At 42.1% G+C, this 24,479-nt stretch overlaps 1 protein-coding gene across 14 annotated transcripts in view; it reads right to left on the bottom strand.

Annotated features, from left to right (window-relative positions):
• The window catches only part of dst (dystonin), a 108,787-nt gene that overhangs the window by 23,788 nt on the left and 60,520 nt on the right, over positions 1–24,479 (bottom strand). For 11 of the 14 annotated variants that reach the window (XM_038737078.1, XM_038737064.1, XM_038737067.1 and 8 more), the window contains 24 exons: positions 23,537–23,689; positions 23,171–23,404; positions 22,716–22,997; positions 21,682–22,230; positions 21,231–21,407; positions 20,162–20,285; positions 19,397–19,605; positions 18,973–19,290; positions 18,714–18,880; positions 18,431–18,587; positions 17,941–18,067; positions 17,707–17,757; positions 16,272–16,507; positions 15,995–16,124; positions 15,204–15,403; positions 14,591–15,089; positions 12,782–14,250; positions 3,705–3,866; positions 3,338–3,508; positions 2,867–3,033; positions 1,946–2,105; positions 1,390–1,716; positions 1,142–1,226; positions 47–288 (listed from right to left, as the gene is read on the bottom strand). In XM_038737078.1, the coding sequence (XP_038593006.1) occupies positions 47–288; positions 1,142–1,226; positions 1,390–1,716; positions 1,946–2,105; positions 2,867–3,033; positions 3,338–3,508; positions 3,705–3,866; positions 12,782–14,250; positions 14,591–15,089; positions 15,204–15,403; positions 15,995–16,124; positions 16,272–16,507; positions 17,707–17,757; positions 17,941–18,067; positions 18,431–18,587; positions 18,714–18,880; positions 18,973–19,290; positions 19,397–19,605; positions 20,162–20,285; positions 21,231–21,407; positions 21,682–22,230; positions 22,716–22,997; positions 23,171–23,404; positions 23,537–23,689 (6,396 nt within the window). The remainder of the gene's footprint in view (positions 1–46; positions 289–1,141; positions 1,227–1,389; positions 1,717–1,945; positions 2,106–2,866; positions 3,034–3,337; positions 3,509–3,704; positions 3,867–12,781; positions 14,251–14,590; positions 15,090–15,203; positions 15,404–15,994; positions 16,125–16,271; positions 16,508–17,706; positions 17,758–17,940; positions 18,068–18,430; positions 18,588–18,713; positions 18,881–18,972; positions 19,291–19,396; positions 19,606–20,161; positions 20,286–21,230; positions 21,408–21,681; positions 22,231–22,715; positions 22,998–23,170; positions 23,405–23,536; positions 23,690–24,479) is intronic. The other 3 variants (XM_038737070.1, XM_038737072.1, XM_038737066.1) reach the window with 2 other exon arrangements.

Below are 24,479 nucleotides of genomic sequence, written 5' to 3'. Positions count from 1 at the left end.
TTTCTTTAGGGACAAATATGAACCGTACGTCTGTAGAAACTCTTACCTTCTGTCTGTTTTGTGCTTGAAGGAGCTGCTCGCCCACCAGCTCTTGATCAGCAAAAGCGCTGGTCTGAGTCTCGACTTTCTCGAGCCAGGAGCTCAGATCCTCATGGGTGTTCTGCAGCTTAGTAGAGAGACTCAAAACCCGCTCCAATGTCTTCAAAACGTTGTCACTCATTGTGTTGATCTCAGCGTACTTTGTTTTTATTCCGTCCAGTTTGCCTTGGATAACAACCACCTCATCACCTATTTATAGTAAATTAATACACATTAGTTTAAGGAGATTTGCATTTCTGCTGTAAATTACTGTAGGGAAGTACAGTATGCTGCTGGCTTGGCTGAACACAGACAGGAGCAAGACTCATGTAAGCAGCAGCATGCACAAATTCTGTCTGATGTTTTAAAGACAAAATGGTCACACAGGCCACACATTTCATTTCCATTGGTACTTGGACCAAACTTGGACGCCAAAATAAGAATGAATGCATGTTTCACACCTAATTATGAACCCCTTAACAATTAAAGGAATAATTTAACATTTTGGAAAATATGCTTATTCGCATTCTTGAGAGTTAGACGAGAAGACAAGATACCATGATACCACGAGAGTGCTAGAGCCAGCAGCCGCTTAGTTTAGCTTTGCATAAAGGCTGGAAACAAGAGTAAATAGCTAGGCTTGTTCTGTTCAAATGTAACAAAATATGTTTACCAGAACCTCTAAAGATCACTAATTTAAATGTTATATCTAGTTTGCTTATCCTATACAAAAAACTAAGTGAAACTGCGGTTTTACAGGGGTTGTATGCCAGACTATTTCCAGGCATAGCAACTTCCTGAAGTAATCTCTGGTTTCTTATCTTGTCTGACAACAAGACTGGTAGTGGTATCTCATCATCTAACTACTTCTTTAAATTAATTGCCAGATGGGAAACTTTCTGAAAATAAGATTTCAACTAATTTTGTCATCTACCCTTCTGAGAAAGATTTTGTCTGTTGTTACCTAAATAATGCGAGAAAATGTATGATATACATTACAGAGACTGTAATACATCATACTGTGTATGAAGTGTGATAGCTGTAAGTATAAAGTCAGACATGCCTGTTGTTTGCTTCAGAAGCTCCATCCCATTACAGATGGCTTGGTCAACATTCTTCTTCCTCAGCTCAATATCACTTTGTAGTGTCTAAAATGAAAACACAACCGTAGAAAGTCATTGAGAGTGACAACACACATTCCACTGTAAAGAATGCATGGCACACAAATGACTAAAATCAACTGAAACATGATTGATGCAACTTAAATGAAAGGAAAACACAATGCTTGTCGGCCTGAGGAGGAGTGTGTACCCATTGTTCTGCCAGCTGCTTTTCAAGAACATCTATTCTGTAGTTTTCCACGGACACTTCACTCAGCCTCGTGTGTGCCTCGTTGAGCCAGTTCATGAGCGCCACTTCATCTTCTCCAAACAGCTGGGCGTTTGCCAGAGCTTGCTGCAGCATCTCGGCTTTCCTCCTGCATCGCTCCTGGAGCTCTATGTAACTGGCCTGGGTGGCGTCCAGTTTGGACTGAACAAACTCCTTATCGTCCACTGAGCTCACAGTTCTGAGCATCTGACCCAGACTGACGGCCTGAAACAGGTCTTTACTGTGATTCATAATCTCCTCCTCTAAGGCCTGACCACAGGGGATGGGAAACCAACCAAGGAGATATGACAAAAAACAGAAAACACACACATAAAACAAAAATATGAAACAGAAATCAAATGAGAAATGGAGTGGGAAATAATGAAAAGCATAAACTTAGAGTAATGAGCAAATTAAACTAAATTCAGCTGAACTTAACTGATTGTGTCATAAAAACATCCAAAAACATATGGTAATGATATAAGATGATGGATATTACCTTATGCTGAGAGATTTGATCTTCCAACTTAGACGTCTCAGTGCCGATGGGTTCGGAGTTGGCTAGCTGTTTCTCTGTGGCTGCGAGCCACTCGCTCAGGGGTTCTAGGGTCTCATGGAACTGCTGAGTGACCACTAAGATGCTCTCCAGTTGCTTGTGCCTGATATATTTATGCAGATAATAACAGCATTGGACTAGGAGTAAAGTACAGCAATGGACAGAGTGATAGGCATTTTTATTTTAACCAAACCTAGAAAAAATGGGTTACTGGGAAATATTAGCAACATTTAAATAATGTTTCACAGTCCCCTTTTGAACTTGAGAAAGTGCAGTGCACAGTGGACTGATCCAGACACATTTCTGAATATCAACCATCTCTCTATGAATTAATCTTCAGTTAAGAGGAAAGTGAGGAGTCCATTTGGGAGTTTTTATGTTCTAAATACATTTAAAATATTCCCAAATCCAAACCCAGGCAAAACACAAAAACTAATCAAAACTTATCTTCAAAATCTATGTACTAGCGCCTCTAAATCTCACAAATTAGTCACATCTCGTGCTTGTACGCGGGTCTTGTTACCTTTGAATACAGCCAGGCTAGCTGTTTCTCCCTGCCCCAGTCATTGTGTTAAGCTAACTGGCTGCCAGCTAGCATCATATTCGAGTGCAATTCCTAAATTGTTGAACTCTTCATTTAAGCTTCAGTGGGAGGAAAATAAAGGGGAATTGAGGAGTTTGACATTCTTGATACATTGTGAATACTACCAAATCTATATCTAGGCAAAAACACAAATTCAATTAGGAGTGGAAAAATCACAACAAATTAAAACTTAGGAAAACTTTTCATTAGCAACACTTAATTGTGAAATGTACTGCAGCATTGCATCGAGGAGGTTTAACATTACAGATGTTTATACAGACCTGTTTTCAGCCCTCTTGAGCAGAGCGTCCCACCTCTGGCCCAGGCATTCGATCTCTTTTGCAACCTTCTCCTTATCCACAGACTCTGCCAGTTCCGCAACCTTCCCTCCCTCTTTTTTTATCAGCTCCACTGTTGGCTTTCGGTCATCCAGCAGTCTCTGTAAAAGCTGTCAAAGGTACACAGAGGAGGAGAGTTATTGGGCGCCTTTAACGTGCTTTAACAGGAAGCGTTGCTTGGTGGTGAAAAGCAGTAAATATATAGGCACAAATTAAGGGTCGATTTAAGTAAAAGCTTTGTGTACCACACTCATGTTTAACAATGAATGTCAATTTAGTAAGATGAATGGCAAAGTCATTATGTTGCGGTGATTTTCTAGTGTTGAAGTGGAAGGATTAAAAAAGAGCTGGCGGTGTGTTTTACATCTGTGTTTTTATGTGTTTATGTTGCTGTACCACGTGATACCGGCTTACTTTCTGCTCTTGTATCTGTGCCTTGACCACTTTAAACTCCGCAGACGGAGGTTTTTGATTGGCCATAAGCTCCTCCGTGTCAGTCAACCAGCTGAGCAGTGACTCCAGAGCATCCTGGAACCTCCCACAATGCAACAGGGCTTCGTGCAGCTGGGCTGAACGCTCAGCAATCTGCAGACCACATGGTAAATATAGATGTCACCTGTCAACTTGAACTGCGCCCAGTAACTCATCAAAGGATAAAACTATAACAAATAGTAGGGACAAATGGCTCATTACACTGCCAATCCCTCTTTACAAATTGACTAATGACCAATATTCAAAAGCAAAGATCAACAAGTCTGACTTGCAGTGTAAAACAAATAACCTTTTTATTGAGGGTATTCCACTTTGTGTTGACCTCCTCCAGGTCATCGTCAAGCTTCTTGGTGCTGGCGCCTTTGGCAGCGGTTTGGATCAGGCCCTGGCCGAGGGAGTTGATGTCTTGAAGCTGCGTCTGCAATGGATCAATGTCCTCTTTCTGGAAAGCCTAAAGACAAATGGAACAAATCAGAATAAATATTTTACAAGTGCTCAAATTACAATGTCATCAGTCTTATTTGGAGGTTCATTAAACCGGGGTGATTGTTCCATTTGTAAAGGCCAGAGATTTCATTGATGACTTTTTTTTATTAGAATTTTTGGAACTAGACCAAATTTAGTATTTGACTAATTCTGAACAATTCCCATTTTACAGTGAGCTTAATTACAATATTGCTCATGACAGGATTTTGTACTACTGAGCATTATACAAATCTGTTCTAAAACATATAATAAAGGAAACACTAAAAATACAAGAAATTGTAAAATTGTATGACTTAGATCTAGATTTAAAAGAAAAAGTCCTAAATGATGCCAGAAAGTTATCCTGAATCCAGAAACTGGTCATGTCTGCCACGACATCACCTCAGGTTTAGTGTTAAAATTCCAGCTGACATCAACAAACCTCTAACCAGTCAGCGGCTTCTAGAAAAGTACAGCTAACAATTAAAGCACAGCTGTGCAAAACACATACAGACTTCAAGGGTGAACTAGTGAGCAAAACCTATTTCACTCATCATGTAATCAGATGCGTGAGCAAAACACCAAGAAAATCATCCAAGAAAAACTCATCTAAAGAGGCGTATCATCTAGAGAAATGTGCTCAACCAGGTAATCTGCAAAACTCGGAAATGAAGGAAGAGGATTTTTTTGGGCACCTGTGATGAGAAATAACCCATAGGGTCCATTTCAGGACACGCAGCGATGGCAGTCAGTAAAGCCTCTATCTCGTGCTCTCCTGCGTTCTGGAATGTCTGTAAACTTTTAGGCAGACAGGCCTCCACTGTTTGCAGAAACTCCTCCAGCTCCTCCATGTTGTATTTGGAAGCCCCTTGTTGCACAGTACACAGTTTTGTTGGCTCGCAGCTCTCTATGGGTAGAGTTACAGAGTTTCCGTATGTCTCAGGCTGTGTCACCACCACGCTAACCAACTCACAGTCATCCTGAGATGACACATCCTCTAACAGCTCAGCAGTGGATAGCTCATCATAGTCGGTTAAAGTCCGGGAACGCCAACCAGAGCTTTCGTTTTGAGTCCTGGAGGAACCTACCGATAACCTCCCCGTGCAGTATTTGTGTTCTCCATTGCTGAGGGTATACTTCTCACTTAGATCCACCACACCAGATTCTGTTTGTCGAGGCTCCTGTACCAAGCTGCTACTGTGGTAAAGAGACCGGTTGTCCCTTGCAGGTGAGAAAGGGAACTCCTCCTGCCCTGAGCTGAGCGATCGCCCAGTTCTCAGGTCCCCAGACATGTGCATCGCCTCTGAGGATGAGAGGCTCCTTGTACCAGGGCCTGCTCTTTTATGGGATCTATGAGCATGTCGCTCCCTCTCCACAGTAGGGCTGTACAGGCCTGAGTCCTCTTCAGATGTCAGTGAGCTGGTCATGCTCTGCCCTCTCCTGCCATTGATCAACCCCGGCCTCTCAACACTCCCGGAGCACAAGGTTCCACTGCGACTCGCATACTCGCCCAAATTAGTGGGAGCGAAAGTCCGCCATGACCGGCGATGATGCGGATGATCCTTCTTCTCTCCTCCCTGGAGACGGGACTTAGGGAGCACTGTATCAGTCGCCCGGATTATGTGCCCGTTGAGTCTAAGTCCATCAAAGACCACACGCTCGTCCAGCATGGCAGGTTTGCGGGTCCGGAGCTCAAATGAACTGGAAGCAGATAGAGCTCCATTCCCACACAGGCTGCTGAGGTCCAGCGTGCGGTGAGTGTAAGGTAGGGTGCCTGTGAAGTGCCGGGAAGAAAGGCTGCCTTTAGAGCCCGAGTCTATCTGCTCGTTGAGCCGGACGGTGTCATAAATGGACCTCTGGGGCACATAGCAGTCGTCAATGTTCAGGTCCTCCTCCTCCCCCTTCCCCACACAGGAAGGGTTTTGTCTCAGGCAATCTGGTCTGCTCAGCGGTTTGCCCATGCTAAAACAGTTGTCACTACTCACTACAAAGAAAATATTAAGGATGTAGTGAAATCCTTTGAGGTATAAGTTGTGCACACTGAGTCGTTTAAATAGGGGCACAATGTCATCAATTTACATGAGAAGCAACTGTGTGCAAAATTATAATTTTTCTCCTTTCTTGAATGAAATACTAAACTTATTTCTCAAAATAAAATCTGTAGGTGCTTTTATTTTAAAGATTATGGACACAATTAAGTTGATCTAAATACATAAAATAAAGGCTTTAGAAATACAAATATGTCACAAATATGAAAAATGCTAGGACTGAGTAGCAGCTTCATACTCCATGTTAGGAATGAAAATCCAGTCTTTCATTACAGTCACCTAACCCAAAAATATTCCTCTAGGCTCTTCTTCGTGCATTGCCAAAACTTAATCACTACTCCTCTGGTCCAAAGTGCTTCCTTTTCCTTGAAGTCCTTGCAGCATCCATGCGAGCTAAAGGAAAATCCTCAGTGCAAAGTGAAAATATCCACAGACAAATCCAGCAGGCTCTACCAAAAGCAGTGTGCAGTTCTGAGGAGAGCTGGTACTCCTGGATAAACAAAAAAGCCTGCCCTTTCTCTCTCATCGCTCCCTCGTAATGACAGACACCCTCCTGGCAGAGGGTTTCATGCCCCGCCCCCGCTCATTATTCAGACAACATCTGCCACAACTCCATTTGTGCTCAGAGCCACTCCAGCACATGTTGATTGGTGGACACAAGACCCTCCCCCCCCCTTTCTAATTCCCCCTTATGTCAGCATGGCCCATATGACTTCACTTCTAAGCCATCTTCTGCATCCTGACACAATCACTCACTTTTTTTCACTTCTTTTCTTTTAGTGACTGAGAACAGGGAGGGGACGGGGAACGGGGAGGAGAAGCGATACGCAACAGCTTTTCTACTTTCTAAAAAATAAAAACAAAACTAGACCAGCAGGCAGCAGCAGCTCCCACTCTGATGACATCACACTATGCTGAAATAGATACCCATTTTTTTCTTTTTTCTCTCTTTGCCCTCTTTTTTTCTCCCGTGGACGGTTGCTGTGGACCCTGCAGATATTCTTAATTACTGTGGAATGCTGAGGGAGGCACAGGTCCCAGGTAATTTAACACCGACAGCTCTGCCAAGTGCATGAAGGCGCTTTTTATGTCCAGTGACCGGGGTAGGGGCAGAAAGGAGGATGGAGGAGATAATGAAAGGAATTTATTTTTGTTTCCTGGATTGTCTACACCACAGTAGCTCGGTAAGGAGCTGAACAATCCCGACTTCTTTGTCCCGATCTGCGCGCATGACAGAAGAAGGAAAGAGGCTGGCAGAGATAAATAAGCAGTTAAGATCTGGTGGGATTTTAATAAAGGATGTTCAGCCACTGAAACACAGCAACTTTTTAAATAGTTGGGCTTTTGAATGTATGAATAAAAATGATTCCTCTGGTAATTTTCCTGGCTGCTGCAGGTCTCTTTGTCCCCACTGTCCCATATAACTTTGATACATTGTGAACATTACATAAATAGTGAATGTTGCATTTAAGCACTGCAGACCAAAAGTCGAAGTTTTAAAAGGGGACACATTTTCCAGTAAAACTACTGTAAAAAGCTCTTACAATTGCACCACTTATCAGCCTCTCAATCAGGCACAGTGCACAATGGCTAGTAAGAGCCAACTTTGAGTTAGAAAGGGGAGAAATATGTCCTCTCTATGTGGAAGATACCTGATTATTAAATCCTACAAGTGATAAATAATATTACCTTCTTTCACTGTTTTTATTTGTATTGAGCTGTAACTTTTAGTAAAACAAAGTAGAACTTTACAGGAGAGCTTCCAGGATTGTTTGCATGAATGCTTAAAAACATTAATGTTCATTATCAATTAAATGTGCCGATTATTTTATTTATTTATCGATTCATCGTTCCATCAGATTTTCCTCAACCCAAGTGAACATATGGAAATAGCCTATTTTGTTTGACCAACAGTCCAAAACCAGCAAACATACACTTTTGCGAAGCTAGAACTAACAATTGTGAGCATTTTTGCTTAAAAATTCAAATCAAATTTGGTGCAGATTAATTTTCTGCCAATCGACAAGATAACACTTGTTAAGATTGATTCAGTTGTTCTTATCTAGCTGACCAAGCAGGCTGACCCTGTTGTGTTTTCTATAAAAGAGGTAACGACCGCTGATCAACTAAGGAACCAGAGGTCGGAAACAACATTCAACTGCGAACTAATTGGTTTTCATGTCACTGTCACAAATGTATTGTGGGAGCGTATTGTTTTCAAACTCGTCTTCTGGCATTTCAGTTCAGCTGACTGCTTTAACACTTAAGATGTAGGTCAACATGGGAAACAAACACTGGAAACCTTTTCAACATAATCGCCTTACTGCAAAACAATGTGTCCTCTGCCTGTATAGCAACTGGCGCAAAGAGGTTCCATGTTTCACTTTAAGAAGAGTGCATCACTGCTATGTGGCAGTGAGTAAGCGACACTACGTCGCCACAGCGACACCCTCATCGACTTCAATGAAGCAGGTTAGCTACAGTGTGATTCAGTCAGTAGAAATTCCTTTCTGAGTTGCAAGAGACGCTGATGTAATGTCTGAACAGAGAGAAAAGACACCCACGCCAGCCCCCAGGAGTGTTGAGTCACTTGAGCTGCCCTTTAAGGTACACGTAAAGATATACATACACCAGGACTTCCTCAGCTGAGGTCCTACAAATCTCATGTGAAAAACAAGAGCAAACACATGAACTCAGGCGTGTCTCTTCCAAAACTTGACCTAAAATGGTAACAGCACATGAAAGGGACGAATATAAGCGCTGTCTTTCTCTGTTTATTTCTTTCTCAGCAGCTGCCAATAAAGCCCACTTAACCTACAGTAACACAGGCCTGATCCAGCGAGTATAAAACAGAATATGACACAATCACCTAATGTTTTTATGCTGCAACTAAATAAAGAAGCAACAAAAGTTCCAGCACTGCTTTGCCGTAGTATCGGAACGAATGAGTACAAAGGGCATGTTCCAGCAGCAGCTGAGGCCGTATATGCCCTCTCAACCCAGACTGGAGACAGGACAAAGAGGGGGTAAAAACATGCACCATGGCAACGCTGCTCAGCAACAATCTGAATCAATCACTTCTTTAATAGTTACCCTGCGAGGCCTTTAAACCAAACTCCACACAACAGCCCCTACCCCAGCTACCCCCAGTGATATTTTAATCCATGCAGCTCTACTGGAGGTTTGGGTGTAGCCCTCCTACGTGAGTGCGGCACCCCCTTAATTGAAAAACAAAAATCCCTTGACCTACATTTTTGGACCGATCTGTGTCATCTGCCTATACACAGCTGTTTTATTGTAATACTATCAAATGTTATAAATGAAGGAGTGTCTCACAATTTCACCTCTAAATATAGGTTAATCCTCTTTGGGGAAACTCCACAGGAATTTACAGGCTTTTAAAATATTTTGCATCTGTCTGTAAATCTTGCTTATGGCTACCCCTTGTTTTATCCCTTGCTGACACCAACAAAGGCCTGCATGATTTTATCGACACTATGGAGAGGCAGAGGAATTGAAAACGATTAGGACAATTAGGAAGCTGTGCCTGTATTACTGCAAATATGATGATGACCTGCTTGCAATTTTAAAATGTTTAGTACAAACTTTCTTAATGCAATAAGAAACAGCTTAAAGGAATAATCTATTCAAGCCCTTATCACAGTATATTTAGCAATCTAACTTCATATTACCACAAGCCTTAATGGACGCTCAGCCCAGCACTAAATACTATAGGGTTTCATTTTAATGATCGCCAACCATCACATTACCAACTGGTGTCCATGTCAAAATGGTAAAATTAGCACCGGGCTACTCTAAGCTTAGAGCTAATGAGCGATAGATATAATGTCAGAACAACATAAAAGAGCAACAAGATCAATGTTAAGAGATCAGGATGCAGGCCCAGCTTCATTATTGGGACCATCGAATCAAGTGACACCCTGCTGGCAACCACCTGGCTGCGACGGTCCATCCCTCCCGCACCATCACTGCATATGGGCCACAGCTCTTTTGTTAACACCAGATGCCCCTAATGAACCAGCAGTCCCCGGAGGATTGTCACGAATGTAGTAAGTGTGCTCAGTGAAGAGCCAGCTGATAATCTAGCCCAATGCAAGGTTTTGTGGATAAACAGCATCTAAAATACTAATTGTTTTGTTCATGTAATAAGGTAATGTTAAAATTTGGAAATATATGTAAAACACAGGAGAGAACATAGCTTTTAACATATAGCTTTGAGGCTAGATTAATTCATAGTAACAATAAAAATAGCATTTGTCAGTAACTGCCAGTTTAAATACCAAATGGGACTTTCACGTTTAAAAACTGAATTTCTTCGGATAAATAAAATATATGCATGTTGCACTTTCTATTATCTAATTTTACAAGAAAGGCTTTTCTCAAATTAGTTAAAATTTTACTATAGGAACAAATTGTAGGCGTTAATAATTATATTTGTACAATATCTTCTGCATCTTTTAACATTACTATGAAAAACGATGTACTTTAATCTGTGAACTCATCCCACCATTATCCTTACTAACACCACAAGTCTGCAATAATTTTAAATCTCTCTCTCTTAATCAATGTCACATAGCTGTAATTCAGTGAAAAATATTTTCTTGTTTAAGCTTCTTAAATGTGAAAATATGCTGCTTTTCCTTGTCTTAAAGAGGTGCTATTATGCTTTTTGGCTTTTCACCTCTCCTTTATTGAGTTATATCTCTTTTTTGTGCATGTAACATGTTTGCAAAGTGAAAAAGCCAGCCCAAAGGGAGTTCCCATCTCCCACAGAAAGCACTGCTCTGCACTGCTTGAAAACAGATCGTTTGTAGTCCTTTCCTTCCCTGTGACATCACAAGGAAAACGCGCCATAAAGCTTGCCAAGCAGCTAGCGGGGTCAGGCACGCCCTCAAACCAAGCTAGTCTGAACAGAGGCCCTTTGATTTTAGTTAAGCCCCTTTTCCACTGCACAGTACCAGCTCGACTTGGCTGGACTCGCCTTTGTTTGGGTTTCCATTCTAGAAATGTTGTACCTGTACCTGCTTCCAGGTCCTTTTTTCGTATCACCTCACCTCCGTCGAGGTTCCAAGTGAGCTGAGGGATACTAAAATGTAACGTGAAAACATGACAGACTGCTGATTGGTTAGAGAGAATATTCACTATTCACTGGATCATCATTGCGTGCGCCAGACAGAGGCCAGCAACAGAAAGTTTTATATTTTACAGTTTTCGTATGGAATTTCATCACTAAATCCACTTCTGAGAAGTTTTGAGGTGAGAATCAGCTGTGTAGATTTCGAATATTGCAAGTGGCTGCGGGGGAAGCCTGTGCCAACCTGCAGGAGGAGCTGGCGAGGCCGGCCAGCCACCTGCTCACAAAGCCCTCTGCTCCCGCCCTCACACAGACCGCTGCAGCAACAACGGCAGAGGAAAACACAGCTGGAAGGTTTTCATACCGCTTATCTGTCTTTACATTCTGAGTAATGTTGAAACATTTTAACTTAAAAAAGATAAAGCTGTGTGGATCGCTGGTATGTGTGTCGCATTGAACATTACGTCGCGGCAGTTGTGTGTGGCATCGCTATGACGACAAGCTACGTACTATCTCTGGGTACTATCTGCAATGGAAAACGGAGCAGGGCCGAGTAGAGTCGAGTCTGTCGATTTGCGCTATGGTAGCATTTTTCAGCAAGGCAGCATAGATCGTCAGAACACCGGCAACAGTTCAACGTTTAGTCCTAAAAGACGATGCAACTCCGACTCTGTTTGGGCCTGGAAATTCACAATCACAACCTGTACGTATGCTTTATTGATTGTGAATTATATTTAAAATAAACACAGCAATATAACTTCACAGACTGTTCAAGTGTGGAGTTGTTGCAAACGTTGGCAAACACAGCTAAAGTTATACCTATAATGCTAATGTTACACCCGATGTGAAAGCGACGGAGCAAATGTTCAAATTGTTTGGCCAATGTTTATGTTAAATTGAGTTGAAATATTGTGATTTTTGTAGTGGTTTATAGTAAGATGTGGAACAATGATGTTGTGTGGTTGTGGACTTGTGAGTAACTTATACCATCTGCTAGGTTACGGTCGCAGTCTGAAACGGCTTTGATTTGGATCACACTGCCTTGTTTCTTACGATCCGCCCTTCTCTGTTTCTGAATGGCTAGTAGTCCTTACCTGGGAACTGCGCATGTACAAAGATTTTGTACAAGTAAGATGTATCACTCTGTAGCTCAAGAGCGGAGCGTACAACACATATGGTGAAAAGAGGAGCTGCAGCAATGTGCAGTATGAGAAAAAAATGGTGTTTTTTGAATATTAAACCATGTAAACCTGTTCTGGTACAACCCCCCTAATTAAGATTTTGAACCTGAAAATGAGCATAATACCACCTCTTTAACATTATAGTAAATTAAATATTTTTGGGGTTTGGACAGTTGGTCGGACAAAACAACAATTATATCACCACGGGCTCTAGTACATTATGATGGGCATTTCTAACTCTTTTCATATGTTGTATAGGCCAAACGATAAATTAAGAAACTAATCAGCAAATAATCAATTGTGAAAATTTGGTTAGTTGCAGCCCTAGACTGCATTGTAACAAGCTTACACAGCTTTAGTTCCAAAAATACAAAGTGGATGCATGCTAAAGTTTTTAAAATCTCTTTATATGTTTAGGCACTGATAATTATAACACACACATACAATGGACCATAACTGCTGGTGTGATTTCACATATATTCCATCATCCAACTCAATCACTTATCACACTTGAATTAAATGAAATTTCATGTTTAGGCCTAAACAACACAATAAATGTTACATTGGGGTTACATACCTTAAAGGCCTCCAGTTGTTGGTTGATGATGTCCGTCTCCATGCCAACTGCCTCCTGGGACGCCTCCTTGTCCACGGCTCTACGAAGTTTGTCTTCCGCATGGTGGAGTTTACTGTACAACTCCTCAAGTTTGGTGAGAGTACTCTGCACCTGCACCTCTCTGCCTTTAGCCCTGTCCAACAGTTTACCACACTGCTTACTCAGAGCTTCCAGATCTCTCTTCAGGCCTAACAGGTCAGGTGAGGTCTCAGTCTCTAGCATCTTCCTACAGCTGTCTCCAGCATTGGCCGTGTTGGCCATCAGCTCTTGCAGCTTGGCCACAAAACTCTGAATGCTGTCCTGCTGTTCTTTAAGAGTGGCCAAGTGAAGATCCACAGGAGCCATGCTGTCCAGTTCATCGTCCAGGTCTGTGAACCGGGTGAACATATCTCGGATGCTGTTTTGGAACTGCCCAATGCCCTGCAGTTTACCCTCCAAGACTTGGCACGTCTCCTCAACTGTCTTGCTAAGGGTGCTGTAGTCCTTTTCTACGCTGTCAGCCTGCAGTAAGAGGTCTGTCACCCCATCAGCATCTGGGACATCCAACACAAGGCCCCTGGCCAGGTTCTTCAGGTGCTCCACTTGGTTCTGGACTCCCTCTAAACTCTTCTGTTGGGCTTTCATATTGGTCAGGTTCTTGTTGCTGTGTGCCTGAACTCCCTGTGATTCATAGGTATCCACCTGCTTCTTAGCCGCCTCAATCTGACTCTTTGCTTCTTTATAGGCATCATTAAATTCTTTAACTGTGTGTGAGATCTTTTCCAGGCACTCCCGTTTGTTTTGCAGGCCATCCATTACATTGTCCACTCTTTTACCAATGCTAGCCTTCTCCTCTTTGACGCCTTCAGTGTCCATGTTGGCCACCTCAAGAAGGCTATCTGCAGCCGCATTGAGCTGCTCCACCATCCCTCTGTGCTTGTCGACATCCTTCTGGAGAGCTTTCACCTGAGAAATGGTGCTCTCCACAGCAACCGGATCAACAGTGAGTTTGACTTGGCCCTCGCTGGCCTCACACTCTTGAATCCAGGAGCTGAGCTTTTCTGCATGCTCCTGATACTTCAGAGATCTCTGCAAGGCAGTCTGGAGTTTGTCGACCTGTTCCATGGAGCTCTTCTTCACCTCCTCCCAGTTGGAAGAGAGTGTAGTAAGCTGCCCTTGTAGTGCCAACTTTTCTGCACCATCAGTGTTATGCAGAAGCATCTCCCCTTCCCCAATGATTGTGCTGTAAGCTTCCTTATGTTCACTGAGAGCCTTCTGGAGTTTACTGTGCTCCTCCAGGGCTTGTTGCAGAACGTCAACTTTGGAAGAGATGGGCTGGGGCTTAGACTGGTCCTGGAGCTTCTCACCCAGCCATGACTGAAAGTCTTTGGAGGTCTGATGGAACTGCTGAGAGCTGGCAAAAGTTGAGCTGAGCTGCTCAATCCGTTTTGCTACAACAGAAAAAAGTGACAATTGGTGAGTTAAATGCTGCAAGACCTCTTATGCAAAAAGCAGAACTAAAAGATAGCTGCACTTTTTATTGCACTGTACATTTGTGATATAATTTAGAGGGAACAACTATCAACTATATCAACTATACCATATTCCAAATTTTAAAAAATTGTCAAAAAAATTGGGCCTTGACCGGAGTTTGAGTACTCCACAAGAGCCTGTTGGAAAATTGTTGTCATAGAATAAATATATTTTACTGTGACTCAACACAAACATAATGGTTCTTTCTTTCCAAACATTACAACACAACATTATTAGGTTAAGTTATAAAAGGCCAACCTGCTTTCTCTTCCAGCTGTTTGAAAGGCTTGCTGACACTCTCCAGCTGCCTGGCTAAGTCTGCTTTGAGATAGTCCTCAGTCACCATAGCTGTGAGTTCTGCGTTGATGACCTCAGCCTCCTTCAGCTTCTTCCTCTCCTCTCTCAGCTGGGTTGAGATGTTATGGACATCCTCCAACTGCTTCTTCACAGCATCGGGCTGGGTGCTGTGGCCCTGGTGGTTGGTGAGCTGATTCTCCAGCTCGGTGGCAGTCTGACTGATACTCCTCAGTAACTCCTGGAACTGCCCTGTCTTCACCACAGCCTGGTCGATGAGGCTGTCTCTCTGGTCCAGCTGTCCCGTGAGGCCTTGCCACTTCTGGGTGACGGCAGCGAGCTGCTCCCTCACCAGCTTCCCATTTGAGGGGTCCTGGTTGCCCGAGGAGCTCAGGATGGCAGAGGCAGCTTCCTCAAGTTGCTCATATTGAGGTTTACGGCTCTTAAATTCATTCTGGAGGATCTGGAGGGCAAAAATCAGTCAAGGTGAACACTTCTTCCGAAAACAACAAGAAATACTGGTTCTTAAGAAGTGCACAAGCCTCAGTTTATTCCCAACAACATGCACCATGATTACCTGAACTTGCTGCTTCTGCATTTTAAGCATGTTGGGGTCTATGGAGAGGGGTCCAAGGACACTCATCATTAGCTCTTTCTCTGAAAGCCACTGACCAAGCTGCAGCTCAGTTGTTTGGAAGATGTCCAGATTCTTGTTGGACTGCTCCAGGTGCTGCTTCCTCTCCTCTACAGAACCGCTAATATCCGCCCAAGCAGCATCTGAGCGATGGGGGGGGGGGGGGGGGGGCAGAACAATCACACCATTCTGCATTAGTCAACACAACAGCACCTTTCTTTCTACTGTCCCACTGTTCTGGTAGCAAACATCCCACTGAGCAGGACTTGGCACTATGAATGTGTTAATTTAACCGGTGTGGCAGAGAGCAGGTACTGAGTCACACTCACATTCTGTTAGCATGTACTCTATGCATGTGGTTGGCAGATGGACACAAATTCTTTCAACCCATTTTGGATAATGCACAGCACTTGTGTAGCGCCTTTCTAGTGTTCCGTCCACTCAAAGAACTTTACACTACATGTCACATTCACCCATTCACATCAGTGGCTGCCATGCAAGGTGCTAACTGCTCATCAGGAAGCAAACAGAAACTAATCCCGCACACACCCCAACCTTCTGATTAGTGAACAACCCACTCTACCTCCTGAGCCTCAGCCGCCTCTAGAAGCCTTCACTCAAAGGCCAGTGCCGTAATGAGAAACATTTTTTGTCAGCGTGGTTCAACATACCTCTGACAGTTTCAGTGACATAAATTACCCAGGGCCATCTGGAGACAACACCTTAGTGCATACCTATTTCTGCCAGCATCTGCTTCCATTTTGCTGCCTCGGGGGAATTTGGATGAGTCTTAATCAAGTTGAGGAGCTTCTCTCTGAGCTTCTGGAGCTGCTCCTGCTTTTGCTTCATGCCGTCCTCAAATGTCTGAGTGAAGAAAACAAATTATAATCCCTGAATTCTGTGATCTCCAACTTGACTGGTGATGACTATCTCATTCACAGTAGAACAAAATCAGTGAGGACTGCTTGCAGTTTTAGAACATAATTAACAGTCCAACAAACACTTTTGTACCTTCTGCTGTTCCAGCTGTGTTTTCACTGAATCTTTCTCTGTGGCCGCATTGTTCCAGGATGCTGCAGTCTTTTTCATGTCCTTCAGCCACTTCATCATGTCCTCCGTCTCCTTTTGGGCCTCTTTGACCTCATGCACCAAACTACTCAGCTCTGCTGCTCGACTCTTCAGCGTTTCCCCCAGGCGCGCGTATCCCTCGTTGACGAATGACATGTTCTGCTGAATTACCATCAGCTCTGAGGACATCAAAAAATAATTCTATTAAGTTTCCTTTCAAGGAGTTTTCTATTTTTATAGTCAGATGGTGAGGTTATGATAACAGTGAGGCATTCTTAATATAATGGCTGTGTGATACAGTATGTTCAGAATATGAGCGAGGAAAGTATCACCAACTCCCAGCAAATGGCATTCAAGCATTTGTGGAAATCATCAATGTGACTGCACGCTTTCCAAAAGGTCATCACAGAAAATGATGAGTTCAATAAAAAAGACATTGGGCCTCATGCAAGAACCACTCATGTCACAGAGGTGGCACATACAAGTAATTTACAAGAACTTATGCATTTACAAACACATCATACGAGTCATGTACTGTTAGTCTGACTTTCTCCAGAGGGGGAAAAACTGTTGTTTAACTTATGAATTACAATGCCTCAACATGAATAAATTTGGAGTTAAAATGTAAACGAAATCAACAAAAATGAAGAATAAAACAAAATATGTATAATTGTATAATTAATATATTGTTTACTGCTAGAGTATTGGCCTTTTCCTTTTTTGTCTTTTTTTTATTGCCATGGTTATTTTGGCACGATAACGTCTACGTAAGTATCCTCCAACAACAACAATTCAACAGCTGCCTCAGAGTCTTTATGCAGGTCAGTGTCCAGGTGAACATCCTCTGCTGCAGCCAACAGTTTATGCTAATGTGTTCTCTTGTCCATCTCCCTGACCACCTCAGTCGTTTTCATTTGCTGATTTTTCGACAGCAGGACACAAAGTTCTACAATGTGAAGTTCTCCTTTTCACTCTTGTATGATCATTTTGTGAATGAAACTTGCCCAAAAATGGAGCAAAATTCGAGTCTTAAGAATGTGAAAAAGTTCTTTAAATGTTCTTGCATGAGGCCAAATAAACATAGTACCCATCTAATCTTATCATGTGTGCTCTCTGTGTGTAGATGTTTGCACCTTTATATGATTAATTTATGAAATAGCTTGAAGCAAAATTCTCTGCTCCCTATGGAGTTTGGTTGAGGCTTAAACAATAGACTCTAGTGTGTTTGTCTCATCATCTGAACATAGAGTGATTTTCAAAAGTTGCTTCTTGCTTGGCATGGCACCACCGCAGTGTTTTGAAAACCAGTCATGATACCTACACACCACACCATAAACGAAGTATTTACACAGCAGCATAGACATACACACTTGATTACCTTTATTGGTTAGGTAGGAATGGCTCCCTGGAGCACCACCATTAGTAAGAGCTGATGCAAAGACATAAGACAAAGCTTGTGTGAAGGACAGGCAGACTGTCAAGGGTTGTTGGCAAAAGATAATTCCATGATCTCTAATGGTTAGTGATTATACAGTACTCAGAAGGGCACCCAAACACCATGCTTCCCTTTTCCACTGAATGATTCAAATAGATGAGGTTACGTGATGCTTACCTGACTTTTTAGGGGTCTTTGTCTTGGCAGGGGATGTGAGGCAAGTGATGAGGCTGCAGAGTGCTGATCCTTTACTGTTCAGGTCTTGGACAACAGGGCCTTTGGATGTCCATTCATCTAATAAAACCTGATGATGGATTAATCAGATAGATCTTATATATGGGCATGGCAATGCTTTTCACACTAGATTCAGGGTCTACTTCTGTAATCGTTTCTATAACATCTTGCAAAGAAACAATGTAGTGTTTCACTCCCAGATATTATATCTGTCATTAGTTGGCAGAGAAGGCAGGTTGGGATAGTGGGGAGTTTAGGGAGGATAGGACTATTATCTATTAAAACAAACTTACAATGACAGTATCTATTGCAAAATAGAGACAGTGCTATTCCCTTGTGTGGGGGTGTGGGGGTGTGTAGGTGTGCATGTGTGTATAGAATTAGCACTGTCTCTATAGTAGAATGTTGACTTTTTATGTATCTCATGACTCACAGTAACTATCTGCAGGTCCTTCTCCAGACTTTTCTCACTGCTGCTTGTCTGAACCGCAGGTACTTTCTCATTGGTCTGCTCCAGCCACTTGGTGAGAGCGCTAGCTGCAGATCTGAACTCTCCCAGCTGGTCCTGACAGGATGATACCTCCTCTTCCCTGTAGTGGACAAGAATCATATCATGCATCCCTCCGTTCGTCACAAACATTATACAAACAAGGACGTATTGCTAATTGTTAAAATATCCCAAATACCTTCATTTTCCCTCCACTGTCCCAACTTACTTTTCTTTAACAGAGTCTTTTAAGGTGCTGAAAATATTTGAGAGATTGTCCATCTTGCTCTGGATTGGCGCTTTGTTTCCATCAGGGCTTATTTCAGACAGCTCCTTGGACAGAGTCTGCAGCTTCTCCAGATCACTGGCATGTTCAGCCATCTCAGCTTTAGTATTCTACAGTGAAATAATAATAGTAAGCCATTTTGCAGTATAAAATCTAATTCTTGATGACGTTTATGTATGTATGATGAAGTATGTGTATTTACCTTCATTAGCTCAGACAATTCATTGAAAGTCTTCCCTGGCCCGTCTGTCTCATGTAGTTCTTGTGAACACTTCACAACAAACTGCTGAAATTTGCCTGCGACCTCATCAAACTGTTCCACCTTTTCCTTCAGCTGCTCCAGTTGGGAAACTTTTTGCTTATGTTTGTCACAGGCATTAGAGAAGCGCTGGGAGAGAGCATCCATCTTAGACTGCAGCAGGGCAGCAGCAGAGGGATCTGCCGTCTCCACAAACTTCTTCACCTTGGCTTTCATGGCTGAGATGCTGCTCTGCCGACTTGCTATGTCCTGCTCTAATGCCTTAAAAAATACAGAATGGAAAACAGCAATTTTTTAATATCTAAATAAAAATAAAATAATTAATGCAGTACATAGTTGGACTGCAAATGATGACAAGAAAACATACTGCTTCTTTGCTGAGGATATCTCCAATGGATGCAGAGTCCAGGGGAATTTGTTCTTTCTCTTTCACGCTGGCCTCCACTCCCTCCATCCATCCCATCATCTCATCCAAACCATCCTGGACACTCATGGAGCGAGTCAGGGTGATCTGCAGTTTCTCATTTCTATCACTTACAGACTTGGACAGGTTGTCATAGCGCTCAACTATGTCATCTGTAACGCATGGAAACAAATCGTGTTATGTTTAAAAGTGAACAATTTCTCATTGTTAGGGACGCACCATCGGATAAACATTTCAAACCAAAGCAGAAACCTATTTGGCGTTTATGAGTTGAAAGATTTTGATGGCGTAAAAGCATTTTTAAGTGTTAGCCAAGAAACCAGTGACTAGGGGAAAGAATACAAATGAGACACCATGAAAGTCATATTTCACACAGATAATTTGTGTACGTTTTAGAAAAGGACACTTTGGGCTATGTTGAAATTTTTGCTTGCAACCAATGGACATTCTGCTTGCTTAACAACCAACCAACCTACCTGTAACAAGTTGCAACGCTAACATTTTCTAGGGCTATGAGATTTATGTATGATTTATTAAAGCTGTACTTTCAAATATTTAATTTTGAAAGGATATTTCAAGTTATTTCAATGTCGTTCAACTGGCATAACTTGCATATATATCCCATTATTTATAACATAAAATCATTTCAATTCTCAGATATTATGTAGATGGTGCAAAATCTGCTCCCTGCTTTGATTTTCCCCTCACCTACTGTCTCCTGGATCTCGTCGGGGTTGCTCAGCAGGTCTCCTTCAGATGTTACCAAAGATTCGGCTGTTTTGCGTAGTGTGTCAACAGCAGTCTGATGGCCCGTCATCTGACCTTGGAGGGCCTGTGGATCAGTAAGTAGGAAGAGGTCAGAGAAAATAAAACTGTATCCACATCAATAAATATCCTCTTTCTACACTGATTCTCTACTTTACAGATTATGGATTGAAGATAAAAATATGTGCAAGAGTGTCTGGACAATATCTATGGAAATACTGAGTCATTCCACAGATATAGTTAGTTGTACCTGTCTGCTTACACTTAAAGAAAGGCTCAGGATTATTTGCAGTGATTTGTAACCAAAGCCTAAAGTACAGTGTTCCCTGGTTGGGCCCACAGGCGCCTCTTATCTGGGCATATCTATGTTGTAAGTCACTACCTCCCTACAGAGAAATGTTCAAGCTAACTGCAGCCAAAATCTTTGACAGCCTAGTTTCTTATCCTCCTGTAGGAGCATGTAGGCTACAAAAAAAACAGAGTTAAACTATTCACATGTGGGTTTGAATTTGAACACAGGGCTAAAAATAACTATGTTGCACTTAAGTCAGTGGAAACACTGTATATGGTAAGACAGGTCTGTTGTGCCATGACCCTGTAACCCAGTCAATGCTCAAAGTTCTGCTCATGTTCCTTCTAAATAAAGCTATTCTTTATTTCTTAACAGCCACAAGAACAGATGTTGAGAGTTTTAGGAAGGACAACTTCTGGCTTAGGGAAGGAGATATCAAACACCAGTCTTCTTGAACTTTAACTGTAGAAAAACAATTTTCACCAAATTGAATTGCACTAATTACAAGGGAATAATGATCAGAAGGTCTGTTTCATATGACTCCTGTGTTGGTCTGAAGATTAAGAGAGGTCTCATTTGAAGTACGAAAAGTGTACGACAAGATAAAAAAAGACCACAATCCGAGATAAATCTGAGCTTTTCAACACGATATTCTAAAGTTGGACTCAATACCAAGACTAGGCCTAAAGCACTTTAGTCCTGGCTTGCAGTTTTTCTTGCCTTGGTCTCCTCCAGCTGTTTCTGTAGTGTTTGTGGATCAGCTGCTATGGCCTCTGATTGCTGCTTTCTGGCCTCCTCCTCTGAGCTGTTGAGCCACTTCAAAAGACCAGCGCTCGAGTCGTCATATTTCTTGTATTTGTCAACCACATCTTTGAGGTTGTTGCCAAGCTGGTTGCACTGAAACAGAAGCCATGGAATTATATTGTATGTGTGATAAGATATTCAGAAACCTGAAAATTAAGTACAAAGGATCAATACATGAAGATAACAATGACCAATAGCTGGAAAACTGTCACTTTCTCTGACATTTTTACAGCTACAGAAGATGGTGTGGCACCATAATGAGGCATTACACAGCAGAGGTTCAATGAAGACAAATGCTCCCACCCAGTGGCAAGAATAAGACATTGCAACCTCTAAAGATCAATCTGATTAATAGCGGAATAACTACCTGTGAATATAGTGTTTTGTATCGGGTGGCTGCTGAGTCCAACTTATTCTTGACAGCCGAACAGGTTCCTGAAGTATCCACGTGCAGTGGAGCATTCTTAGCTGCAGGGTCATCTAATGCGCAGGCTTTAGCCACGTCCAGCACTTTCTGTCCTGAAATGGTGATGAAGCGAAGGTCCCCTTTGTGAGAGATCACATCTTCTGAGAAGCTTTTCTGTCGCTGGAGTTTGTCACTGAGGATATTGAGAGAGCCTGCAGGAGCTCCTAGCTCCTCCACGTCTCCCTCCGCCTGGTCTAACCAGCCCTCAAACTCCTTACAGTCATGCTGGAACTTTTTCAGCTCCTCCTGAACACACTGCACCTGCTTCATCTGCTGTTCAGCCTGCGTCAGCGAGGCCTCGTAGCGTCCCTTCAGCTCCTGGATGTTCTTCTGCAGTTTCTCCTTCTCCTCTGGAGACAGCACGTCGGCCTGCTTGTCGAGCAGAGCCTGAGCTGATTGGGTGGCCATGATGAGATCCTGCTGCTGGGACAGGATCTCCTGATGGCGGGCCTGTGAGAACAATAAAGTCTTGAGGACACAATACTAACACATATAGCAGTTATTATTTCTTTACTTTTTGTCTTTATTGGCTTTAAATGCTTAACTGCAGTTTCGACTTAAAGATTCTATTCCCTGCTTGATACTAATGAAACTATTTGACATTTCACAGAGTTATCCATCTCTTCATCTCCATCTCTTCTAATGCTCTAAGTGTCATATTTTAATTACAGATAACAAGATAACGCTTTCATTTTCTAATAAACTTAAATTCTGAACTTTGTTTGGCAATGGGGCTTTTATAATTGTTGGCATGTACTGTTTAACAGATTTAGAAATTGATTATGACATATTTGATATCATTATTACTTTGAACATGTCTGCACTGCTACTTGTGTCTTTCAACTTTAGATGTAACCATAATGATCTGCCTCAAGTAATGCCGTGAGAAAGTCAGTGCCTGCTTGTTACTTTGTTTTGCAACCAGCCAACTATACCTTGACCCTGTCATATTGCTTATCGAGGTCCAGGGAGGCGTCGCTCTTGCCACCGGTCTCTCTGCCAAAATCCTTTTCAGTGGTCTGAAAAGCATTTCCATTGGCATCGTCCTCCTCTCCTATCAGTCCCTTCTCCGAGGTTTCTTCTGGCAGGTTTCCATTCTCTTTACTTGTACGGTCAGTTTCATCCAGACTCTCATTTTCATTCCCTATGTTGGATATCCAGTCCAGGAGACCTTCGATTTTGTTCTTACTTTCTTCAAGCCGCTCAACAGCTGCTGCCTGAAAGGACAGACACATTACATATTAACAAAATAGAATAGTGAACAAAATCTTTATAATACGTGGACATAAAGTTTAGCAATATGTTAATTACACTGTAACTAATAATTTAAATTCTGATGCATTACATAGTTTTTACAGACAACATATATGGAAGTAATCTGAACTCTGACCTTTTCACTCTCCTGTTTTATGGCTGTGGTAACGACCTTCTCCAGATCTTTCCTGGACTCCTCTGCCCGCTGGTTGATGAGCTTGGCTTTGCTCTTAGCCTCTTCCAATTTGCTCTCAATGATGGCGATTTGGTCTGGTGTCAGCTTGCTCCGGTTTTCCTCCAGAAACTTTTTAGTGCTGGTGATGACCTCATTCAAGGCACTGGCGTTTGTCAATACATCTTTCTGCAGAGCCTTGAGGTCAGACAAACGTAAATCAGCAGGAATAGCAGGGTCATGGAATAAAACAGATTTTATTTTAACTGATGAAAACATACTTGGACAAATGCTGTACTTCTTAAAAAGCAAAGGAAATGTATTTTAAACCTGATGCTCCTGCTGGTACTGCTGCAGGTCCGTGACACGCTTAGCATTTTCGGCCTGTTGCTGATGACCAATCAGGTGGTTTTCTGTCAAGGTGAGATTATCACACACTTCCTCCAACTTCTCTGTAAACTCCTTGTGTTTCTCCAGTAAAGACTATCCAGGAAGAATAAAAAAAAAAGTAAATATGTCGTTAAGCACAGACATCCACACTCAATAAAACCTTCACATACAAAAAACAACATCCCCACTATTTAGGAACACAGACATCAAAACAAGGGAGAAGAAACTATTTAAGCACTTAGAAACAACATGCAAAGTCTGCTTTTTTCACACATTTCTCATAATAGTGTAAAAATCTAGTATGCTGTAAACATGCTTTTTCGCCATTCGCCACTTTGGTCTCATGATTGTTATAAGCACAATGTGTGTTAATGGGTTTGTTGTGGTTTTCCAACAGACAAGGCGCATTTGGTCCACTGTTAATTGTTCTCTGGAGACTTGGAGGCCTGTAGAATACAACCAGCACAAAAGTTAGTCTGCAGGAGTGGTCAACCACTTGAGCATGCATTGTTGTTATTTTTCCTAAACATTTAGGCATTCACAGTAGAACCTCCCAAATCTGAATCCTGGAAACAAAAGCCAATAATTCAATTCAGAATACATTTAACAAAGTATTTATATTAAAAGACTTTGAGATACTGTTATGAATACTCATTACTTGGGAGAAGTCCAGCTTTTAATTGAAATCCACATACAAAAACAACATAGAAGTTCAATATTTGAGCTGAATAATTATTGCTGCTCTGATGTCTGAGGTTCATATGTCTCATTCATTTTTTATACTTGTCTGAATAACATAACTTTTGCCAGTTCTCTCAGTTCTCCATGTACTGCAACTGTGCTTATTCAGTGTGTTTGAGTTCATCTACATTTTTATTCTAAT

The sequence above is a fragment of the Micropterus salmoides genome, unplaced genomic scaffold (assembly GCF_014851395.1).
Source record: "Micropterus salmoides isolate LMB-PRFRI ecotype aquatic unplaced genomic scaffold, ASM1485139v1 Ms_hic_scaffold_22, whole genome shotgun sequence".
Classification (NCBI taxonomy): domain Eukaryota; kingdom Metazoa; phylum Chordata; class Actinopteri; order Centrarchiformes; family Centrarchidae; genus Micropterus; species Micropterus salmoides.
Note: the sequence above shows the minus strand (reverse complement) of the source record. Positions and strands in the feature narration are given on the sequence as shown.